Here is a 20,374-nt window from a genome sequence, read left to right on the forward strand (position 1 = left end):
CTTTGTTCCACTTTTTATCTCTGGGGGTTTTAACTGTAAATTTTGGTAAAGACAGGCAAAATAGATACGTACATAAATTATAGGAGCGTAATCATTCGAAAGGTTCCTCTCGTGTTTATCTACAGTCTCTGGTTGTCCTCAGATGTCGTACTTTTGGAGCTCGGAGAAAGCCGATGTTACAGGATCAGAGTGCAGCGTTATCACAGGCCATGAGAATGTTGACAGACTGAACAGACCCAAGATAACAGACACATGGATGAAAAGATGAGGCCAGCGGTGACGCACAGCAGATCCTCACACCTCTCTTATCTTCCTGAACTTCAGTCTCTCCTTCCCTATTTTTCGTTTTTGCTTTCTCATAATCTCCTGATTCCATGGAGAGAAAATATGTTTGTACTTGTGAAAATATGTTTCCTTAATCTTCACCCTCTCTGGACGTGTCATGATTAATGCCATTGTTTACATTTGATCATATTTCTGAAACTCTTTCACAACCCTGATTTCCTCACTATCAGCTTCTGTACTGAGACAAAAATCCAAATTGTAGAACATTTTGTAAAAGAACAAAATGTCTTTTTTCCCCATGCGGTCTTTCTTTCCCACCCTCCGTCTCATTCTTTTCTGTGGTTTCCCCCCACACCTCCCCTCAAGTCACTTCCTGCATCCATGAAGAAAAATACAAGAAAGGGTGGTGCCTGCAGCGCTGCTGAAAAGGAAACGGCTCCATATTTTATTTCCTCCAGAATACTTCAGTTCCAAATTCATCTGATTTCAAAATATTTTATACACACAGGTACACACAGACACACACACACACACAGGTACACACAGACACACACACACACACAGGTACACACAGACACACACACACAGGTACACACAGACACACACACACACAGGTACACACAGACACACACACACACAGGTACACACAGACACACACAGGTACACACAGACACACACACAGGTACAAACAGACACACACACAGGTACACACAGACACACACACACACAGGTACACACAGACACACACAGGTACACACAGACACACACACACAGGTACAAACAGACACACACACACACAGGTACACACAGACACACACAGGTACACACAGACACACACACAGACACACACAGGTACACACAGACACACACACACAGGTACACACAGACACACACAGGTACAAACAGACACACACACAGGTACACACAGACACACACACACAGGTACACACAGACACACACACACAGGTACACACAGACACACACAGGTACACACAGACACACACAGGTACACACAGACACACACACACAGGTACACACAGACACACACAGGTACACACAGACACACACACACACAGGTACACACAGACACATACACACAGGTACACACAGACACACACAGGTACACACAGACACACACACACACAGGTACACACAGACACATACACACAGGTACACACAGACACACACACACAGGTACACACAGACACATACACACAGGTACACACAGACACACACACACAGGTACACACAGACACACACACACAGGTACACACAGACACACACAGGTACACACAGACACACACACACAGGTACACACAGACACACACACACACAGGTACACACAGACACATACACACAGGTACACACAGACACACACACACAGGTACACACAGACACACACACACAGGTACACACAGACACACACACACAGGTACACACAGACACACACAGGTACACACAGACACACACACACAGGTACACACAGGTACAAACAGACACACACACAGGTACACACAGACACACACACACAGGTACACACAGACACACACACACAGGTATAAACAGACACACACACACAGGTACACACAGACACACACACACAGGTACACACAGACACACACACACACAGGTACACACAGACACACACAGGTACACACAGACACACACACACAGGTACACACAGACACACACAGGTACAAACAGACACACACACAGGTACACACAGACACACACACAGGTACACACAGACACACACACACAGGTACACACAGACACACACACAGGTACACACAGACACACACACACAGGTACACACAGACACACACACACAGGTACATACAGACACACACAGGTACACACAGACACAAACACAGGTACACACAGACACATACACACAGGTACACACAGACACACACAGGTACACACAGACACACACACACAGGTACACACAGACACACACAGGTACAAACAGACACACACACAGGTACACACAGACACACACACAGGTACACACAGACACACACAGGTACAAACAGACACACACACAGGTACACACAGACACACACACACACAGGTACACACAGACACACACACACAGGTATAAACACACAGACACACACAGGTACACACAGACACACACACACAGGTACACACAGACACATACACACAGGTACACACAGACACACACAGGTACACACAGACACACACACAGGTACACACAGACACAGACAAACAAACACACAGGTATGCACAGACACACACAAACACATACAGACACACACAAAGACAGACACACACAGATACACAAACAGACACAGACACACACACACAGACAGGTACACACAGACACAGACAGGTACACACAGACATACACAAACACACAGATACACACACAGACACACACAGGTACGCACACACACACACAAAGACAGACACACAGATACACAAACACACACACAAACACACACACACACACACAGTACAGATGATCATAGTGAATCATAGAAATCATAGCGTTTTGTGCAGTAACTCTATTGTAACGTAACAAACTCTTCACGAATCTTTATGCTTCCTCCATATTTAAACCTAAAGCCTTTAATATAATTCACTTTCACTGGAAGTGTCATCTTTTGTCTCTCTGCATTATTTATGTGATTGACAGTAAATTGTTTGTTTATGAATACCTGACATCCACCAAGAATGAATTTTTTCATGACTGTCCTCATCTGTCTCACTGCAGCTAATAGAGTTAATCTGACTGTTCATGACACATTAAATCTGTAAAACTAAAATACAGTGTGTATATAAACACAATGTGTGTGTGTGTGTGTGTGAGAGAGAGAGAGAGAGAGAGAGAGAGAGAGAGACAGAGTGTACAGATGAGTGGTGATCAGCTCACTCTTGGCTGGTAGATTTTGCACCCAGTCTTGACTCTCATACCACGCTTGTCTGTGAGGCCCAGGTCCAAATGTTCCCACGGACATAAGGCCATGTGTGCAGGTCCTTTATGCTGGTAGATCTTTAGACCAGACACAACAGTGCCTTTAGGACTCAATGCCACGGCCTCTGGGTTTGGTGAATAAATTTACATTACGTGAAGTAACATGGACATGACGACGTGTCTGACAGAGAGACCACAGAGGGATAAAGCTTTTACTGAGGGTCACAGCACATCTGTCTTATTTTGCAAAACATTCTTTTAAGGTTTATTTAAATCTAGAGACGAATAAGTAAACTTCCATTGAGAAGAAAGTCTGTAGTGGGACACTGTGAGTTATATGTGGCGAAGGAAAGACAGGTACTTTCCCTCTTGCAGTACTTGTAAATATGGGCTCAGGCCCAAGAACACCACCCACTGCTTAGTCAGGACTGAGCCATGTTCATGAGGTCATCCTACAGGCAGAGTACACAACATGACAGCTCTTAAACACACTGATGCTGGCTCAGTGATTTTAATACACACAGCTTCAGAACACTCTTCTTAAAAACACTCTTGTCTTCTCTACACTCTACACTCTTCTTAAAAATGCAAGATAAAAGTCATATCTGCTTTGCACTAGACAGCCAGGTCCACTAAGGGCAGCAGGAGCGGTGCATGAAATAAAGGGATAGAGAAATGTAATGGGGATAATGGAGTGTAATGGAGTGTAATGGTTTCCACACTGACATGCATGGATAATTGCATAGATTTAGTGATTCTGGTCTCTGTAGAGCTCAGGGAAGGAGACACATTACGAGAACTAATCCTTCACTCAGAAGGGAAACTGAAGGTGGAGTTTTATGCAGCAGAACCAGAATGGAAAGATGTGTCAGGAGCTTTAGGGACAGGTTATGTAACAGCATAACAAGCTGTAGACCAGCAAAGTCATGCAAAACATACACCATGGATTCAGTGTCGTGTCATCAAATCAACAAGAGTCTACACTTCTACAGCAAGGACGTCAAATAATTACCAATTTCAAGCACAACGGTGTGATATATATATATATTTAGAGAGAGAGCAAGAGAGAGAGAGAGAGAGAGAGAGAGAGAGAGAGAGAGAGAGATGAAATTTAAAGGTAGAAAAGATTCCTTTGTGTTTAACAACCTGCAGAACAATAACACAACACCATTGTTACCTTGTTAATGCCTTTGTTATTCTTTTTGTTGTTTATTACTTTATGTGAAAGAGAGCACACACAAAGGCTTTTGGTGAGTCATGAGTGAGAGTTTCCATCCTCCTGAGACAGCTCCCAAAAATGAAGGAGGAGTTGCTCAGCAGCCGAAAGCTATTGAAATGACAACCGGAAAATTTTCTAAATGGCTAATGTCTTATAAATGAAAAGAAAAAGTTCATTTCTAGAGGCTATTATCAGCTGAACATGAGAAGGTGTGTCTGTTTTTATCTCGCTAGCGACAGGTCATACTTACAGGCATTGAGCCATGACTAGCTAAAGCATGTGCTTGAAAATTTACAGTCTGGCCTGCGTTGTGTAATCGGGGAATTTTTGTTTATGATACACTTTCTATAAGCATGAATCATCAATCTGTTCAAATATGATGAATCGACTTTATGTGCAGGTGCAATTATGACTCTGCAAGAATAAATCATTCCATTCAAGCTTAAAAACACATTTACTGCTAATCATAAAGTAAAGGTTTTAGATTTTTGATAAATATAGATTTCTTTTTAAACCATACCACAAGTTTGTGACAACTAAAAATGAGGCTAGTGTGTAGTTTTGCCCCGAGGCAGTGCCTTTAATTTTCTCTTTTTTTTTATTCCTATTTTTCTAAACCATGAAGATTGTTAGCTCATAATTCTTTTCACACTGAATTCATGTCACATGTTCTTTCATAATGTTCATCACATCTCAAACCATCTCTTTACTGGTTTACAGAAACCTAGAAGCATTGGCACTTTACAACAGAACAAATAATGAACCGAAGTGGTCGGCTGCTCAGGAAGAAATACAGGTTTTACCGAATGAAGTGAAACACAGATACACAAAGGATGTTGGAATTTCTGCAAAAGTCAGTTAGTCACTACACAAACAGACAAATCAGGAATCGCTTAAAAATAGATGAGCAAAAAAAAAAAAAAAAAATCCACTGGTTCCCTTTGCATAGGTTTAATTTATTAACTGTTTGCTCTCTCTCATATTCTGACTTTCTATTTTATTTTATTTTTTTCAGAATCAGGGACACAGTAAACAGAGAATAAAGATTAATAAAGAATTATTAATAAAGAGTAACTAAACTCAGGACTGCGTTCATTCAGCTGAACACACTCCTCTCTCTTCATCTGATCGCCTCACCATGTTCACCTTTTATTAAAGCTGAGGTTTTGTCCTAAACCTGACTGTGACCCATATGTACATAAGTGATTGTGTAGATAATGTAATAAATATCATTTTAATTGCATGATTATTAAATGTTTACTCTGATAAACAGAAGGATTTTGTGATGTAAAAAGTGATGACACTGAAAACATATATGACACTGACATGGGATGTGGTAGCTCAGTGGTTAAGGTGTTAGACTACTGATTGGAAGGTCATTGGTTTGAATCCCAGGTCCACCAAGTTGCCACTGCAGGGCCCCTGAGCAAGGCCCTTAACCCTCAATTGCTCAGGTGTATAAACTGAAATAAAAAAAAAAAAGTAAGTCACTCTGGATAAGAGTGTCTGCTAAATGCTAACACCCCTGTATTAATACTCAGTTGAAGTAGCTTTAGATGTAAATGATGGGTTCATTTCCTGTGTGGAGCTTCTTCAGGTCCCCCAGCAGATTTTCTATAGCATTCAGTTCAGATGGTTCTCTGAGACCGAGGATGTGTTTTTCAAGGCTCAAGTCTTAAAGCACTTTGGCCCAAAGCCCCTGATCCTGCTACATACCACAGGTCTCCTACCAGGTTCTTTGTCTTCTCATCATTAAAGTCACTGTTGTTCCATATTTTCTCCCTTTGCTGATGTATCACGGTGTTTCACGGTACATCTAAAGCCTTGGAGATGTTTCTGTAGCCGTCTCCTGAGTGAGACCTGTGGACACACACTGTGTTCATGCTCTTTTTGGCCTGTGACTCTTACAGAATGGTTCTGGAGTTGATCAGGTTTACTTCAGTTTGTTTTAGGGCTTTTTATATTTATTTATTTATTTATTTATTTTTACTCACTTGTATGTATCAGCTTTATAAATGACAAAAAGCTGCTGTTTTTAAGGGGAAAGTTGTTTTATTTCCATTGACCTTGTGCTCAGAATAATAAAATAATTTCGTTTCCACGTATTAGAGCAGATTCTCACGACACACACACACACACACACACACACACACACACACACACACACTCAGGACACACATGTGCGCTTACAGTAAAAACGTAAAGTGACGCTGACGGTAAACGCGCGCGCGCGCACAGAGCTTTAACTCCCTTAAAACTGAAACGTTTTTCCTGCCACATAAATGCCATCTCACACACACACACACACACACACACACACACACACACACACGTGCTTGTCTACGTCGACGGTAGGGTGGAGTGTATGACAACCTAGAGTATAAATACACACACACACACTCTCTCTCACACACACACACACACTCTCACTCAGCTTGGAGACGCTCTCACACAGACTCGGACAACTTTATACTCAAGTATGTCGGACACGTACGAACTCATTCGCGTAAGTGGTTTGTCTTTAAGTCTTTAATGTCTGCTGTGGATGTGGAGCGGAGTGTGGAGCACGGTGTGTGTAGTGTAGTGTGTGGAGTGTAGAGTGCAATGTGGAGTGTGTAGTGTAGTGTAGTGTGTATAGTGGAGTGTAGAGTGGAGTGTGGAGTGTGTGTGCAGTGCAGTGTTCAGTGTCACTCCGTCACTCCTGCTCTGTTGTTCAGCTCATACGTGGCAGATTTGCTGATGTTGTTTGTGTTGACGTGAAAAACGTTTTATTCACGTTACTTTTCTCTTTTCTCTTCAGAACCTAATTCAGATCAGCCTGAATGATGATTTTCCAAAAGAACACACAAAACCAGCTTTGCCCCGTCAGCTGTCTACCTGCTTCTCTACAAAGAGCCTCAGCTCGGAGAAGCTCAGCGAGGACACCTTCAGCTGGCCCTCTGACACATGGAGTGATAACATGCCAAAGAAACCTCAGAATCCGTTCAGATCCGACCGATCTATGAGTCTGACTGACAACTATCTCCCCAACTTCTTCAACAACAAGATGAAGTCTCTCGATCTTCCTCCACCACCCGGATTCCCACCTTTAGCTCCTCAGCCCTCAAATCGCTATAAGACTGAGCTATGTAGAAGTTTCCAAGAAAATGGTAGCTGCAAATATGGTAACAAGTGTCAGTTTGCACACGGTGAGAGCGAGCTTCGAGGCCTTTACCGCCATCCGAAGTACAAAACAGAGGCATGTCGCACATTCTACAACTTTGGATACTGTCCTTACGGAAGCCGCTGCCACTTTATCCATGAGGAGAAACTATCTTCTCCTCAAACACTCAACCAGAAGAGCCAAGCACCTGCCAGCCAGCAAGCACGAGTTCTGCGCCAGAGCGTGAGCTTCGCTGGTTTTCTTGGCTCTCGCAGTATCTCCCCACCAATCCCCCACGAATCCATGGGCTTCAGCCGTGCACCTTCGGTTTCTCCTCCTCCGAACGACGTCTTGTCTCCTGCGTTTAACGACACAAGCCGTGACATGTTTCCATTCCCACAGATCAGAGTTGAGAGCGATGTCCATAACCAGCCTCTGCTTATAGAGCCTCAGAAGTCCTCACACTGTGTGTGGGGCCAAGAAACAAACTTTGAGCCGCTGACAAGCAAATGTGTGGGGAAGGAGAAGCGAAGCAGCGCGTTTGGTTTCAGCCACGCTAGCATTCAGCGCTTCGCCTCTGACGACTCTCTCTCAGACCACGAGAGCTACAGCAGCACAGAGAGCTCCAGCGGCTCAGAGTCTCCCACCTTTGAAAGCAAACGCCTCACTGTTTTTGCTCGAATGTCTGTTTCTGAGTAATTTTTTTTATTTTTATTATTATTATTATTTAGGTTTTTTTTTTATTTCAAAAAAGGACATATTCTTTGATATAAATGATATGACTTAATAATAGTGTTTATTTATTTACTTTAATTGCTGGCTATAGGAAATTAATTTTGATACACACTTGCAGTCTATAGCTATGTATTTTTATTGCGTTTATGTATTTTCTACCGTTGTGTCTTCCACTCGCTTGCTTTGCTAAATGTAGATTTAACCACAGACATTTGGTCCAAAGCTTCAGGTGCCGTATTCGCACTACTGACCTGACGTACACAGAGCTCTCGTCTGTGCCTGTTCCTAACAATCAGAAATCAGATTTCTAGTCTAACTCAACCAGCAATGTGACAAACAAGAAATGATAGCTATGACATGTACTCACTAAGAAATGCACTTTACCTCTACAGGGAGATATGTAGCATGTAACCAAAGCATTAGGATCTATTGTGCCTGTATGAATTTGGCTTGGATCTAGACGCCTTTTGGTAAAAAAAAAAAAAAAAAAAAAAAAAAAAAAAACTCCCTCTGTTCTAATTTACACACAACAAAATTGTAAAACCGTGTTTTTTTTTTTGTTGTTGTTTATTTGTTTTTGTTTTTGTTTTCCCAAACAAGACCTGTCACAATGTCTTGTGTTTTTTATCAGGGACTGTAACGGTACAGTATTTTAGGTTAGAATGCCTTTTTGTAATTGTATAGATTTAACCAATGTATTTATTAAGTATTTATTAAAGCAGCAGAAATGTATTTTTTACTTATTTATCAACACATGTTGGGGTATGAAAAGTGTAGCAACAAAATGATGGATTTCACAATAATTTCCCAAAGATTTATTAAATAAATGATGTGGAAAGGTAACTGTTTTTGTCTCTTTCGGTTATTTGAGTCTTATGTTTGTCTTCTTTTGACTCAACGGTCAGCAGCCAAAATCCAACTCGCTGTAAAAGATCACAACAAAACAACGACTGTCTCTCATACTGGTGTAGATTGGTACAAACGTCTGTGTCTTCAACACTGTAGATGTTCTGCCTTCAAAGCTTACGACTTATTAACTTATGACTTAATAAAGAAAATACACAGTATATAGTACGTTCATGTTGATCCTGGTGCTAAGACACAGATGGGTGGAGTGGGGTATGTGTTGGAGTGGGGTATGTGGTGGAGTGGGGTATGTGGAGGAGTGGGGTGGAGTGGGGTAGGAGTTGGTTCACACATGGTTTTGTTAGTGTCTGTGTTCCCCTGCACAGGTCATTTTTGCCCCAAAAAATATTGAAGCTCATTCTGGTTTTGTCCTTGTGATGCTGATAAAGAGTTAAACACACTTGGCCCATTTAGTCGTTCGTCTTCTGTGTCAACAGGCACACCGGATGTGTTACCATAACAACAGAGCAGTCCAGTTAAAGCAAATAAGTAGCCACTGGATGTATTCTGCTTCAGTGGACAAGGGCTCTTATTGTGCCTGACAGTGTAAACACACACAGCTGCTTTATGGCTCCTTAAAGCTGTGTCTCAGAGATATAATAACAGCCAGCTGACTGTAGAGCTGACTGAATTTTGCCTCTATACAGCCGTGTATGTTAACATGTCCATAAATCCATGAACTGCAGTTGGTCTTAATAACACACTTGATAGGAGCAGTCAGGCCTTCAAACTGTCCAGATCATGGACAATTCTTTATTGTTCTTGACAGCAGTTTGTCATGTTCCAGTAAGGAATAAGGTTTAAACTTTAATCTAAACCTGATTAGATTAGACTCCCATCACATGAGCTTATATTAGATTAGACACAACATAATCGCTGTATAGAAATGTCTAGAAATCTTTATTAGCTTTTATATTAATTAAACCCTTGTTCTGTTTGTTGTATTAGCATTGACCACTTCGACCACATTGACCACATATCACATGCTACCTAAAGGTTAAAGCACACAACACACAGCTTCTTCTTTTTCCTTTAATCCATCCTGAGATTCTGCTTCAGTGGTCAGTCTTCGCTTCTCCAATAATGTTGTTATTAATGTTTAACTGACTGTTGCCTCTTATGCTGCACTTTAACCTCACTTGTCTGTTCATAAACCTTTGTCTACTTAGACTGGAGAGCAAACAGCTCCACTGATGAACATAACCAACCTGCCTGCTGTAATGCTTTAATGAGCAGCAGGACCAAAAGAGGAAGAAACAGATTTGGTCCATTTTAAGAAATATTTTGCTTGTCTAAATAAAAGTTCTATTCTTCGTATGCTTTTCTCTTTTTTTTTTTGAGAGCAAAAAAGTGGAAGTAGGTCTCATGCTTAAGGGGCATAAAGGAGAATTGCGCAAAGAGCACAGCGTCATGGAAACACGTCTGCTTTCTGTTCTGCCTGCGCAAGGTGCCGTTAAGGCCTGTCAAAGTGCGCGACTGCCAAGAACAACACAACCCTAGAGAATGTGGAGGACGATGCGGTCAAAAGTATGAGAAAAGTAGGGAGAGGTGGTTTAAATAAGAGTCTAGTGCAACCAGATGCATTGCACATGTGGTGAAGTATTCAGTGTGGGTAAGAAGGCAGTTTCCATCCAAATGCTTACGTTCCCATTTAAACTTCCTGTAAGATTTCATCTATTTTAGGGAGAGTTACTAGATCACATGATTTTCACTATATTCCAGTCCATAGCAGATTATCTATACCTTACTCCAAAGCCTCAGGTGTTGTTTATTTCATGGCCTTGATTCCTGAATGTTTCCTGATTATTATATAACCGCATTTTACAATTTCTCTTCTTCTTCACCTTCAAAGGTGAGACCGCATTTCGAACCTCTTCTCTCCTGTAAACCTGAGACATAAGTCAGAATTTTCTTTTGAAGGTTTTATTAAGGGATTTTTCTCTCTTTCCCTCTGCTATGCTGTCTGCCTCGCTCTGTTCTCTAAACACCCCCCCACCCCCGCCACCCCACACCCCCACCCCCCTCTCAGTGATTGCGTCACCGTTGGGGAGGCCACTCTATCCTGCTACGACGGGTCCCGCTGGAGGTAAAAATGCACCATGGCGTGAGCGTGGCTATAAAAGGAAATTACTTCCACTGCTATGCGTTTGACGTCAGAGACAAACTATTTCCTTTTTTCTGCTGCTCTGCACTGAGAAGTGGACATTGCTTGTTCCTTCTTCTTTTGCACATTTTGTTCCGTTTATATATAATTACATTAAACAGTGTAGTATAGGATCTGTGTTTCTTTTATTCTTTCCTTAAACAACAAATCGAATTCTTTCTGTCTGAGCAGGCGTTAGATTCATTTCTGTAAAGATATACAGGAGCTATTTATGATATATATGATTTATGATATATAATCATACACTGTATTAGACAAAACACTCACATCCGCTTTCACATCTGTGGAGTCCAAACCCTGCTCCAGCATGACAATGTTCCTGTGCATACGTGTGTGTGTGTGTGTGTGTGTGTGTGTGTGTGTGTGTGTGTGTGTGTGTGTGTGTGTTTATATATCTAGTTCGCTAAATAACAGCCAAGAAAACACAAGTCAGTAACAGAACTAGCTAAAGTTAGCTCACTAGCGTAAGCCTTATAGTTAAGTATTTTTCCAAATATTCAGGGTGCTGGATTTGTCGGTTTAATCGTAATTACACGATACGTTTCATGTAATATCTTCAAGTGTAAAAGTGTAAATAAACTCCAAACTGAATAAACACACACACTCATGCACATCAGGTCTAATCACACAGATATATTTTATCCAGAGTCATTTACAATTTATTTTAATTTATACAACTTAGCAATTGAGGGTTAAGGGCCTTGCTTAGGGGCCCAGCAGTGGCAGCTTTGTGGACCTCGAACTCATGACCAGATACAGACACAGGTCTATTCACACAGACACAGGTCTAATCACAGACACAGGTCTAATCACAGACACAGGTCTAATCACAGACACAGGTCTAATCACACAGACACAGGTCTAATCACACAGACACAGGTCTAATCACACAGACACAGGTCTATTCACACAGACACAGGTCTAATCACAGACACAGGTCTAATCACAGACACAGGTCTAATCACACAGACACAGGTCTATTCACACAGACACAGGTCTATTCACACAGACACAGGTCTATTCACACAGACACAGGTCTAATCACACAGACACAGGTCTAATCACACAGACACAGGTCTAATCACACAGACACAGGTCTATTCACACAGACACAGGTCTATTCACACAGACACAGATCTAATCACACAGACACAGGTCTAATCACAGACACAGGTCTAATCACACAGATACAGGTCTATTCACACAGACACAGGTCTAATCACACAGACACAGGTCTATTCACACAGACACAGGTCTAATCACAGACACAGGTCTAATCACAGACACAGGTCTAATCACAGACACAGGTCTAATCACACAGACACAGGTCTAATCACACAGACACAGGTCTAATCACACAGACACAGGTCTATTCACACAGACACAGGTCTATTCACACAGACACAGGTCTAATCACAGACACAGGTCTAATCACAGACACAGGTCTAATCACACAGACACAGGTCTAATCACAGACACAGGTCTAATCACACAGACACAGGTCTAATCATAGACACAGGTCTAATCACACAGACACAGGTCTAATCACAGACACAGGTCTAATCACAGACACAGGTCTAATCACACAGACACAGGTCTAATCACAGACACAGGTCTAATCACAGACACAGGTCTAATCACACAGACACAGGTCTAATCACAGACACAGGTCTAATCACACAGACACAGGTCTAATCACAGACACAGGTCTAATCACACAGACACAGGTCTAATCACACAGACACAGGTATATTCACACAGACACAGGTCTAATCACACAGACAGGTCTAATCACACAGACACAGGTCTAATCACACAGACACAGGTCTAATCACACAGACACAGGTCTAATCACACAGACACAGGTCTATTCACACAGACAGGTATAATCACACAGACACAAGTCTATTCACACAGACACAGGTCTATTCACACAGACACAGGTCTATTCACACAGACACAGGTCTAATCACACAGACACAAGTCTATTCACACAGACACAGGTCTAATCACACAGACACAGGTCTAATCACACAGACACAGGTCTATTCACACAGACACAGGTCTAATCACACAGACACAGGTCTAATCACACAGACACAGGTCTAATCACAGACACAGGTCTAATCACACAGATACAGGTCTAATCACACAGACACAGGTCTAATCACACAGATACAGGTCTATTCACACAGACACAGGTCTAATCACACAGACACAGGTCTAATCACACAGACACAGGTCTAATCACACAGACACAGGTCTATTCACACAGATACAGGTCTATTCACACAGACACAGTTCTAATCACACAGACACAGGTCTAATCACACAGACACAGGTCTAATCACACAGACACAGGTCTATTCACACAGACACAGGTCTATTCACACAGACACAGGTCTATTCACACAGACACAGGTCTAATCACACAGACACAGGTCTAATCACACAGACACAGGTCTATTCACACAGACACAGGTCTATTCACACAGACACAGGTCTAATCACACAGACACAGGTCTAATCACACAGACACAGGTCTAATCACACAGACACAGGTCTAATCACACAGACACAGGTCTAATCACACAGACACAGGTCTATTCACACAGACACAGGTCTAATCACACAGACACAGGTCTAATCACACAGACACAGGTCTAATCACACAGACACAGGTCTATTCACACAGACACAGGTCTAATCACACAGACACAGGTCTATTCACACAGACACAGGTCTAATCACACAGACACAGGTCTATTCACACAGACACAGGTCTAATCACACAGACACAGGTCTATTCACACAGACACAGGTCTAATCACACAGACACAGGTCTATTCACACAGACACAGGTCTAATCACACAGACACAGGTCTATTCACACAGACACAGGTCTATTCACACAGACACAGGTCTAATCACACAGACACAGGTCTAATCACACAGACACAGGTCTATTCACACAGACACAGGTCTAATCACACAGACACAGGTCTATTCACACAGACACAGGTCTAATCACACAGACACAGGTCTAATCACACAGACACAGGTCTAATCACACAGACACAGGTCTATTCACACAGACACAGGTCTAATCACACAGACACAGGTCTAATCACACAGACACAGGTCTATTCACACAGACACAGGTCTAATCACACAGACACAGGTCTAATCACACAGACACAGGTCTAATCACACAGACACAGGTCTATTCACACAGACACAGGTCTAATCACACAGACACAGGTCTATTCACACAGACACAGGTCTAATCACACAGACACAGGTCTAATCACACAGACACAGGTCTAATCACACAGACACAGGTCTATTCACACAGACACAGGTCTATTCACACAGACACAGGTCTAATCACACAGACACAGGTCTAATCACACAGACACAGGTCTAATCACACAGACACAGGTCTATTCACACAGACACAGGTCTAATCACACAGACACAGGTCTAATCACACAGACACATGTCTAATCACACAGACACAGGTCTATTCACACAGACACAGGTCTATTCACACAGACACAGGTCTATTCACACAGACACAGGTCTAATCACACAGACACAGGTCTAATCACACAGACACAGGTCTATTCACACAGACACAGGTCTAATCACACAGACACAGATCTAATCACACAGACAGGTCTAATCACACAGACACAGGTCTATTCACACAGACACAGGTCTAATCACACAGACACAGGTCTAATCACACAGACACAGGTCTATTCACACAGACACAGGTCTATTCACACAGACACAGGTCTAATCACACAGACACAGGTCTATTCACACAGACACAGGTCTAATCACACAGACACAGGTATATTCACACAGACAGGTATAATCACACAGACACAGGTCTAATCACACAGACACAGGTCTAATCACACAGACACAGGTCTAATCACACAGACACAGGTCTAATCACACAGACACAGGTATATTCACACAGACACAGGTCTAATCACACAGACACAGGTCTAATCACACAGACACAGGTCTAATCACACAGACACAGGTCTAATCAGACACAGATATCTCAGTTCTTTTGCTGTGGTTGTGATGGTGTTTTATACCCATCTACTGAGCAGCAGTGATGTGAACAGAGATGTCTTGTTCATAAAAGCTGCTTTAATGTGAAGGTCCAGTCTGGTCTCTGCTATTGTCCAGAGTGCTGGGACAGATTACACCACCACACATGATGACGCTGAGGAGTAGTTTCTTGTTTGCTTTCATGGACGATGATGATGATGATGATCTGACCAAAGTAGACATTGCTGAATGCTGGGTTTTTTTCACAAATTGCATAAGAGCTTGCGATATCATTTACACAATTCACGTCACGTCTCGAGCGTGAGCGACCAACTCCCACACCAGTACAAGAGACTTTCACTGGTCAGTTAACGTTGCTGCTCCTCCAGACGCGATTTTGGTCTGCGTGAGGAAATCAGACCGTCTCTGAGAGTGGACCCGAGGTTACTGAGTCTGCTTCCTCAAACCCGTGTCTGTACACTCTGATGTTTCACTGGGACGAGCTTACGTATTATTAAATATTGTAGGAAATACATCGTGTCCAGAGGCCTCAATACTCAAGTCATCTATAAACCTGTTCAGTCTTTATGTTGTCTTTATTAAAGCAGGTTAGAGTTTGTGATTCTACATACATTTCTGCAGGACTTAATATTTCCAACTCAACAGCTGATACACTTTAATTACTACGTGAGATTGACAGAGCTACTGTATGTCTGTGTGTGTGTGTATTTTTTACTTTCCCCATGTGCACACTATTGTATGTTGCATTCTCTGTTCTCTGGAGGCTTTTCAGTGGTGTGTAGACTCTGTGTAGTGACGGAGTGTAAGTTTAACTCATCACACTGACACATTCGGGCAGGAAGTCTGCAGCCTCACAGAGCTGTTGGAAACAGCTACGGCACCTGAACTCCTTCAGTGTTTAACTATTCATTCTTAATTTGCTGTTGCTTGGGTATTTGTTCTGTTTGATCCAGTAGCTAATCACATTCAATGTATGTTTCCTCAGCTCGACCTCACACACAAACAGCGCACCGGGCCCCGGATACTGCCTGAGAGGGCCGAGGTTTCAGATCAGTGCAACATGCCAAGCTTCAGACGCCTCGCTATGATTCTGTTTTTGTTGAGTCTGAAGTCATCTGTGACTGAGGTATTTTGAAACCCTGCACATGGCTCAGCGGTGTTTGTGCAGCAGGTAACAATCCCTCTTTTTAAGGCCCGTGTGGTCGAGTTGGATATTTGAACAGGTGTGTGAATTTTAAGAAGGAAGTACGAATAGAAGTGTGGTTGAATAGACCACTCAGACCTCCTCCCAGATGGAGCAGGCATTTTTGGAAATCAGTGTTAGCACATTTTTCAAGTCTTGAGTGAAAAACAACTTTTTTTCTTTTAAAATAACAAGATGCATGAATGTGAACTATTGAGTAGAATACAATAGGACAATAACAGAAGAGTTTAAACACACAAAATAAACAGTGTTTAGTTTGTTTTAAGGTTGTTGAACTTCACAGATTATTACAACATGATTTAAGTAACTGCTAGCGGTGTTTGTGGCTCAGCTCTCATCACAGAGACCAGACAGATGGACAGCAAGAAACTGTTTAATCTCCATCTTTAACCGGGAACATAAACACTGCAGGTTTTATCATCAGCTTTAGCTCAGTGCCGTGTGTCTGCTACACATTACATTAAATAAGAACATAAACACTTCTTACTGAGGTTTTGTTCTTTAGTTACTTGACAACTACGCAAGCTGACACTTCTAACTCTTCACAGGAAATTCACATCACGACGAGAATAAACTGCTACTTTATTTGAGAATGAAGTAATACTGGTTTAAATGTCTATATATACATATATGTCTATTAAAAACGTCTGAAGGAGCGAGTGAAGTGGAAAAATAAAGGGAAACAATCACTAACAAATAGTATTCTTACTCGTACCTCTATTTCCATCAGAGCTCTCACTACAGTGTAAACAACAGAACTTATTCGAGCTGAAAACTGTTCCATGATGGAGTTGAGCTGTTTCATGGCTTTAACCACTTCTCTAACCACTACTGTAACGTTCATCTCATGTGTTTCCATCTGAGTGCAGCAGAAGCAATCAAACTCCAACATCCACCTCCAACGCCACACAGGAAGCTACTGCAATTCTGATCCGTACATTATTCACTTCATTTCATTTTTAAACATATAAATAAGAAGAAGCTCAGTGATGGTGCTCAGGACCAGACAGAACACAGACTCTGAGAAGGAACTGCTTGAATAGTTTCAGTCTTTTTCTGTAGCTGCTTCCTACTGAAGTGTTCAGATCATGATGTAATTAGAATTTTTAACACCGGCTAGTCATTTTCCATGAAATCGGTAGTTTAGGGCTCTTCACCACCAGAAGCCGATGACTTTCGTCCACTGGAATGGAAGAAAGAGGTTAACATGGGACTGGCTCGAGGATGAAGTGTGTTGTACTTGAGCAAGGCTTTTAATCCAATATCATTCGTTCTGTTGCAACACGAAGCTGTGGTCCAAAATACATAAATAGCCTCTGCTGAGCTTTTAAGTTTAAACTCACATAATGTCTAACGTCTAAAACTAGAGTCGACTCCCGAATCACTTGCACCCTGACGATATAATTAATACATATGGATGCAAATGAATGTGAAACAACACTGACTTTGTGTTTGTTTATTCATTTTATCACAAGATTTTAGCCAAAAATATCCTGACAGCATCAAACAAGACAGACTTTAAATCCAGGAGCAGAACAGACTCGAGGTCAAGAGGCTTTAATAGGTTTTAATGAAGGACGATGTGCTGGAGGTGCCTCGGTCCAGGCTGGGACTCTGACTCGAGTCGGCAGCATGAGATTCGTATCCACTTTCAATCAGCTGCTGTCTGATGAGAAGATGGGAAACAGGTGGAGCTAGAGAGCAGGTGTGTTCACTGATCTGTCAGAAAGAGGTGTGATGTGGTGAGCCACGCCCAGAGGAACACACACACACACACACACACACACACACAAAACAGAAAGAAAGGCAGAGACAAACACGTGAAACTTGAGGAAATGGAAAAAAACATAAGAGAACGAGGAAACCGCATTTTTGTAGCCCAGACCATGACAGTCTTCTTTTTTTCCAAAGGAAAAACCCCTTTACAAAATGTCAGATTTGACTAAACAAGGGTTTGTAAATAGCATCAACATCACACTCACTTCAGGTCAGTTTACACCTTATTTTCAGATCCACATCATCACTGACATCAGGTGAAAAGTCTCACTTCTGCCTTTGTGTTTACAGACTCAGTCAAAACACGGCCTCCACGTCGCTACCATCGCTAAGCAGCAAGATAGCGCTTGCATCACAATTTAAAATGCTTATGCAACTTCCCTCGTCTGTAAAAAAAAAACAGGCCGTCCAGATTGTCAGAGTCGTTTAAGATTCCAGGGTTGTGAAAGGATTTCAGGGTCAATACAAAGGCAGGAAAATAAACTGGTATTTACCTTCTATTGTAATGTTGTTTTACTGACAGTGACAGAGTTATAGTCTACACAAAATATAGAGTTAGTTATAGTCTACACAAAATATAGAGTTAGTTATAGTCTACACAAAATATAGTGTTAGTTATAGTCTACACAAAATATAGTGTTAGTTATAGTCTACACAAAATATAGAGTTAGTTATAGTCTACACAAAATATAGTGTTAGTTATAGTCTACACAAAATATAGAGTTAGTTATAGTCTACACAAAATATAGAGTTAGTTATAGTCTACACAAAATATAGTGTTAGTTATAGTCTACACAAAATATAGTGTTAGTTATAGTCTACACAAAATATAGTGTTAGTTATAGTCTACACAAAATATAGAGTTAGTTATAGTCTACACAAAATATAGAGTTAGTTATAGTCTACACAAAATATAGAGTTAGTTATAGTCTACACAAAATATAGAGTTAGTTATAGTCTACACAAAATATAGAGTTAGTTATAGTCTACACAAAATATAGAGTTAGTTATAGTCTACACAAAATATAGAGTTAGTTATAGTCTACACAAAATATAGAGTTAGTTATAGTCTACACAAAATATAGAGTTAGTTATAGTCTACACAAAATATAGAGTTAGTTATAGTCTACACAAAATATAGAGTTAGTTATAGTCTACACAAAATATAGAGTTATAGTCTACACAAAATATAGAGTTAGTTATAGTCTACACAAAATATAGAGTTAGTTATAGTCTACACAAAATATAGAGTTAGTTATAGTCTACACAAAATATAGAGTTAGTTATAGTCTACACAAAATATAGAGTTAGTTATAGTCTACACAAAATATAGAGTTAGTTATAGTCTACACAAAATATAGAGTTATAGTCTACACAAAATATAGAGTTAGTTATAGTCTACACAAAATATAGAGTTAGTTATAGTCTACACAAAATATAGAGTTAGTTATAGTCTACACAAAATATAGTTAGTTATAGTCTACACAAAATATAGTTAGTTATAGTCTACACAAAATATAGTTAGTTATAGTCTACACAAAATATAGAGTTATAGTCTACACAAAATATAGAGTTAGTTATAGTCTACACAAAATAGAGAGTTATAGTCTACACAAAATATAGAGTTATAGTCTACACAAAATATAGAGTTAGTTATAGTCTACACAAAATATAGAGTTAGTTATAGTCTACACAAAATATAGAGTTAGTTATAGTCTACACAAAATATAGAGTTAGTTATAGTCTACACAAAATATAGAGTTAGTTATAGTCTACACAAAATATAGAGTTAGTTATAGTCTACACAAAATATAGAGTTATAGTCTACACAAAATATAGAGTTATAGTCTACACAAAATAGAGAGTTATAGTCTACACAAAATATAGAGTTAGTTATAGTCTACACAAAA

At 40.9% G+C, this 20,374-nt stretch overlaps 1 protein-coding gene across 1 annotated transcript; it reads left to right on the plus strand.

The window, feature by feature from the left end:
• Positions 1-6,792: 6,792 nt before the first annotated feature.
• On the plus strand, positions 6,793-9,165 carry zgc:162730 (uncharacterized protein LOC564559 homolog). Its single transcript, XM_060887993.1, has 2 exons — positions 6,793-6,951; positions 7,246-9,165. The coding sequence occupies exons 1-2, from the start codon at positions 6,925-6,927 to the stop codon at positions 8,284-8,286; spliced, it is 1,068 nt and encodes a 355-aa protein (XP_060743976.1). The 5' UTR covers positions 6,793-6,924; the 3' UTR covers positions 8,287-9,165.
• The last annotated feature ends 11,209 nt before the right edge of the window (positions 9,166-20,374 follow it).

This window comes from Tachysurus vachellii, chromosome 15, assembly GCF_030014155.1.
Source record: "Tachysurus vachellii isolate PV-2020 chromosome 15, HZAU_Pvac_v1, whole genome shotgun sequence".
NCBI classification, from domain to species: Eukaryota; Metazoa; Chordata; class Actinopteri; order Siluriformes; family Bagridae; genus Tachysurus; species Tachysurus vachellii.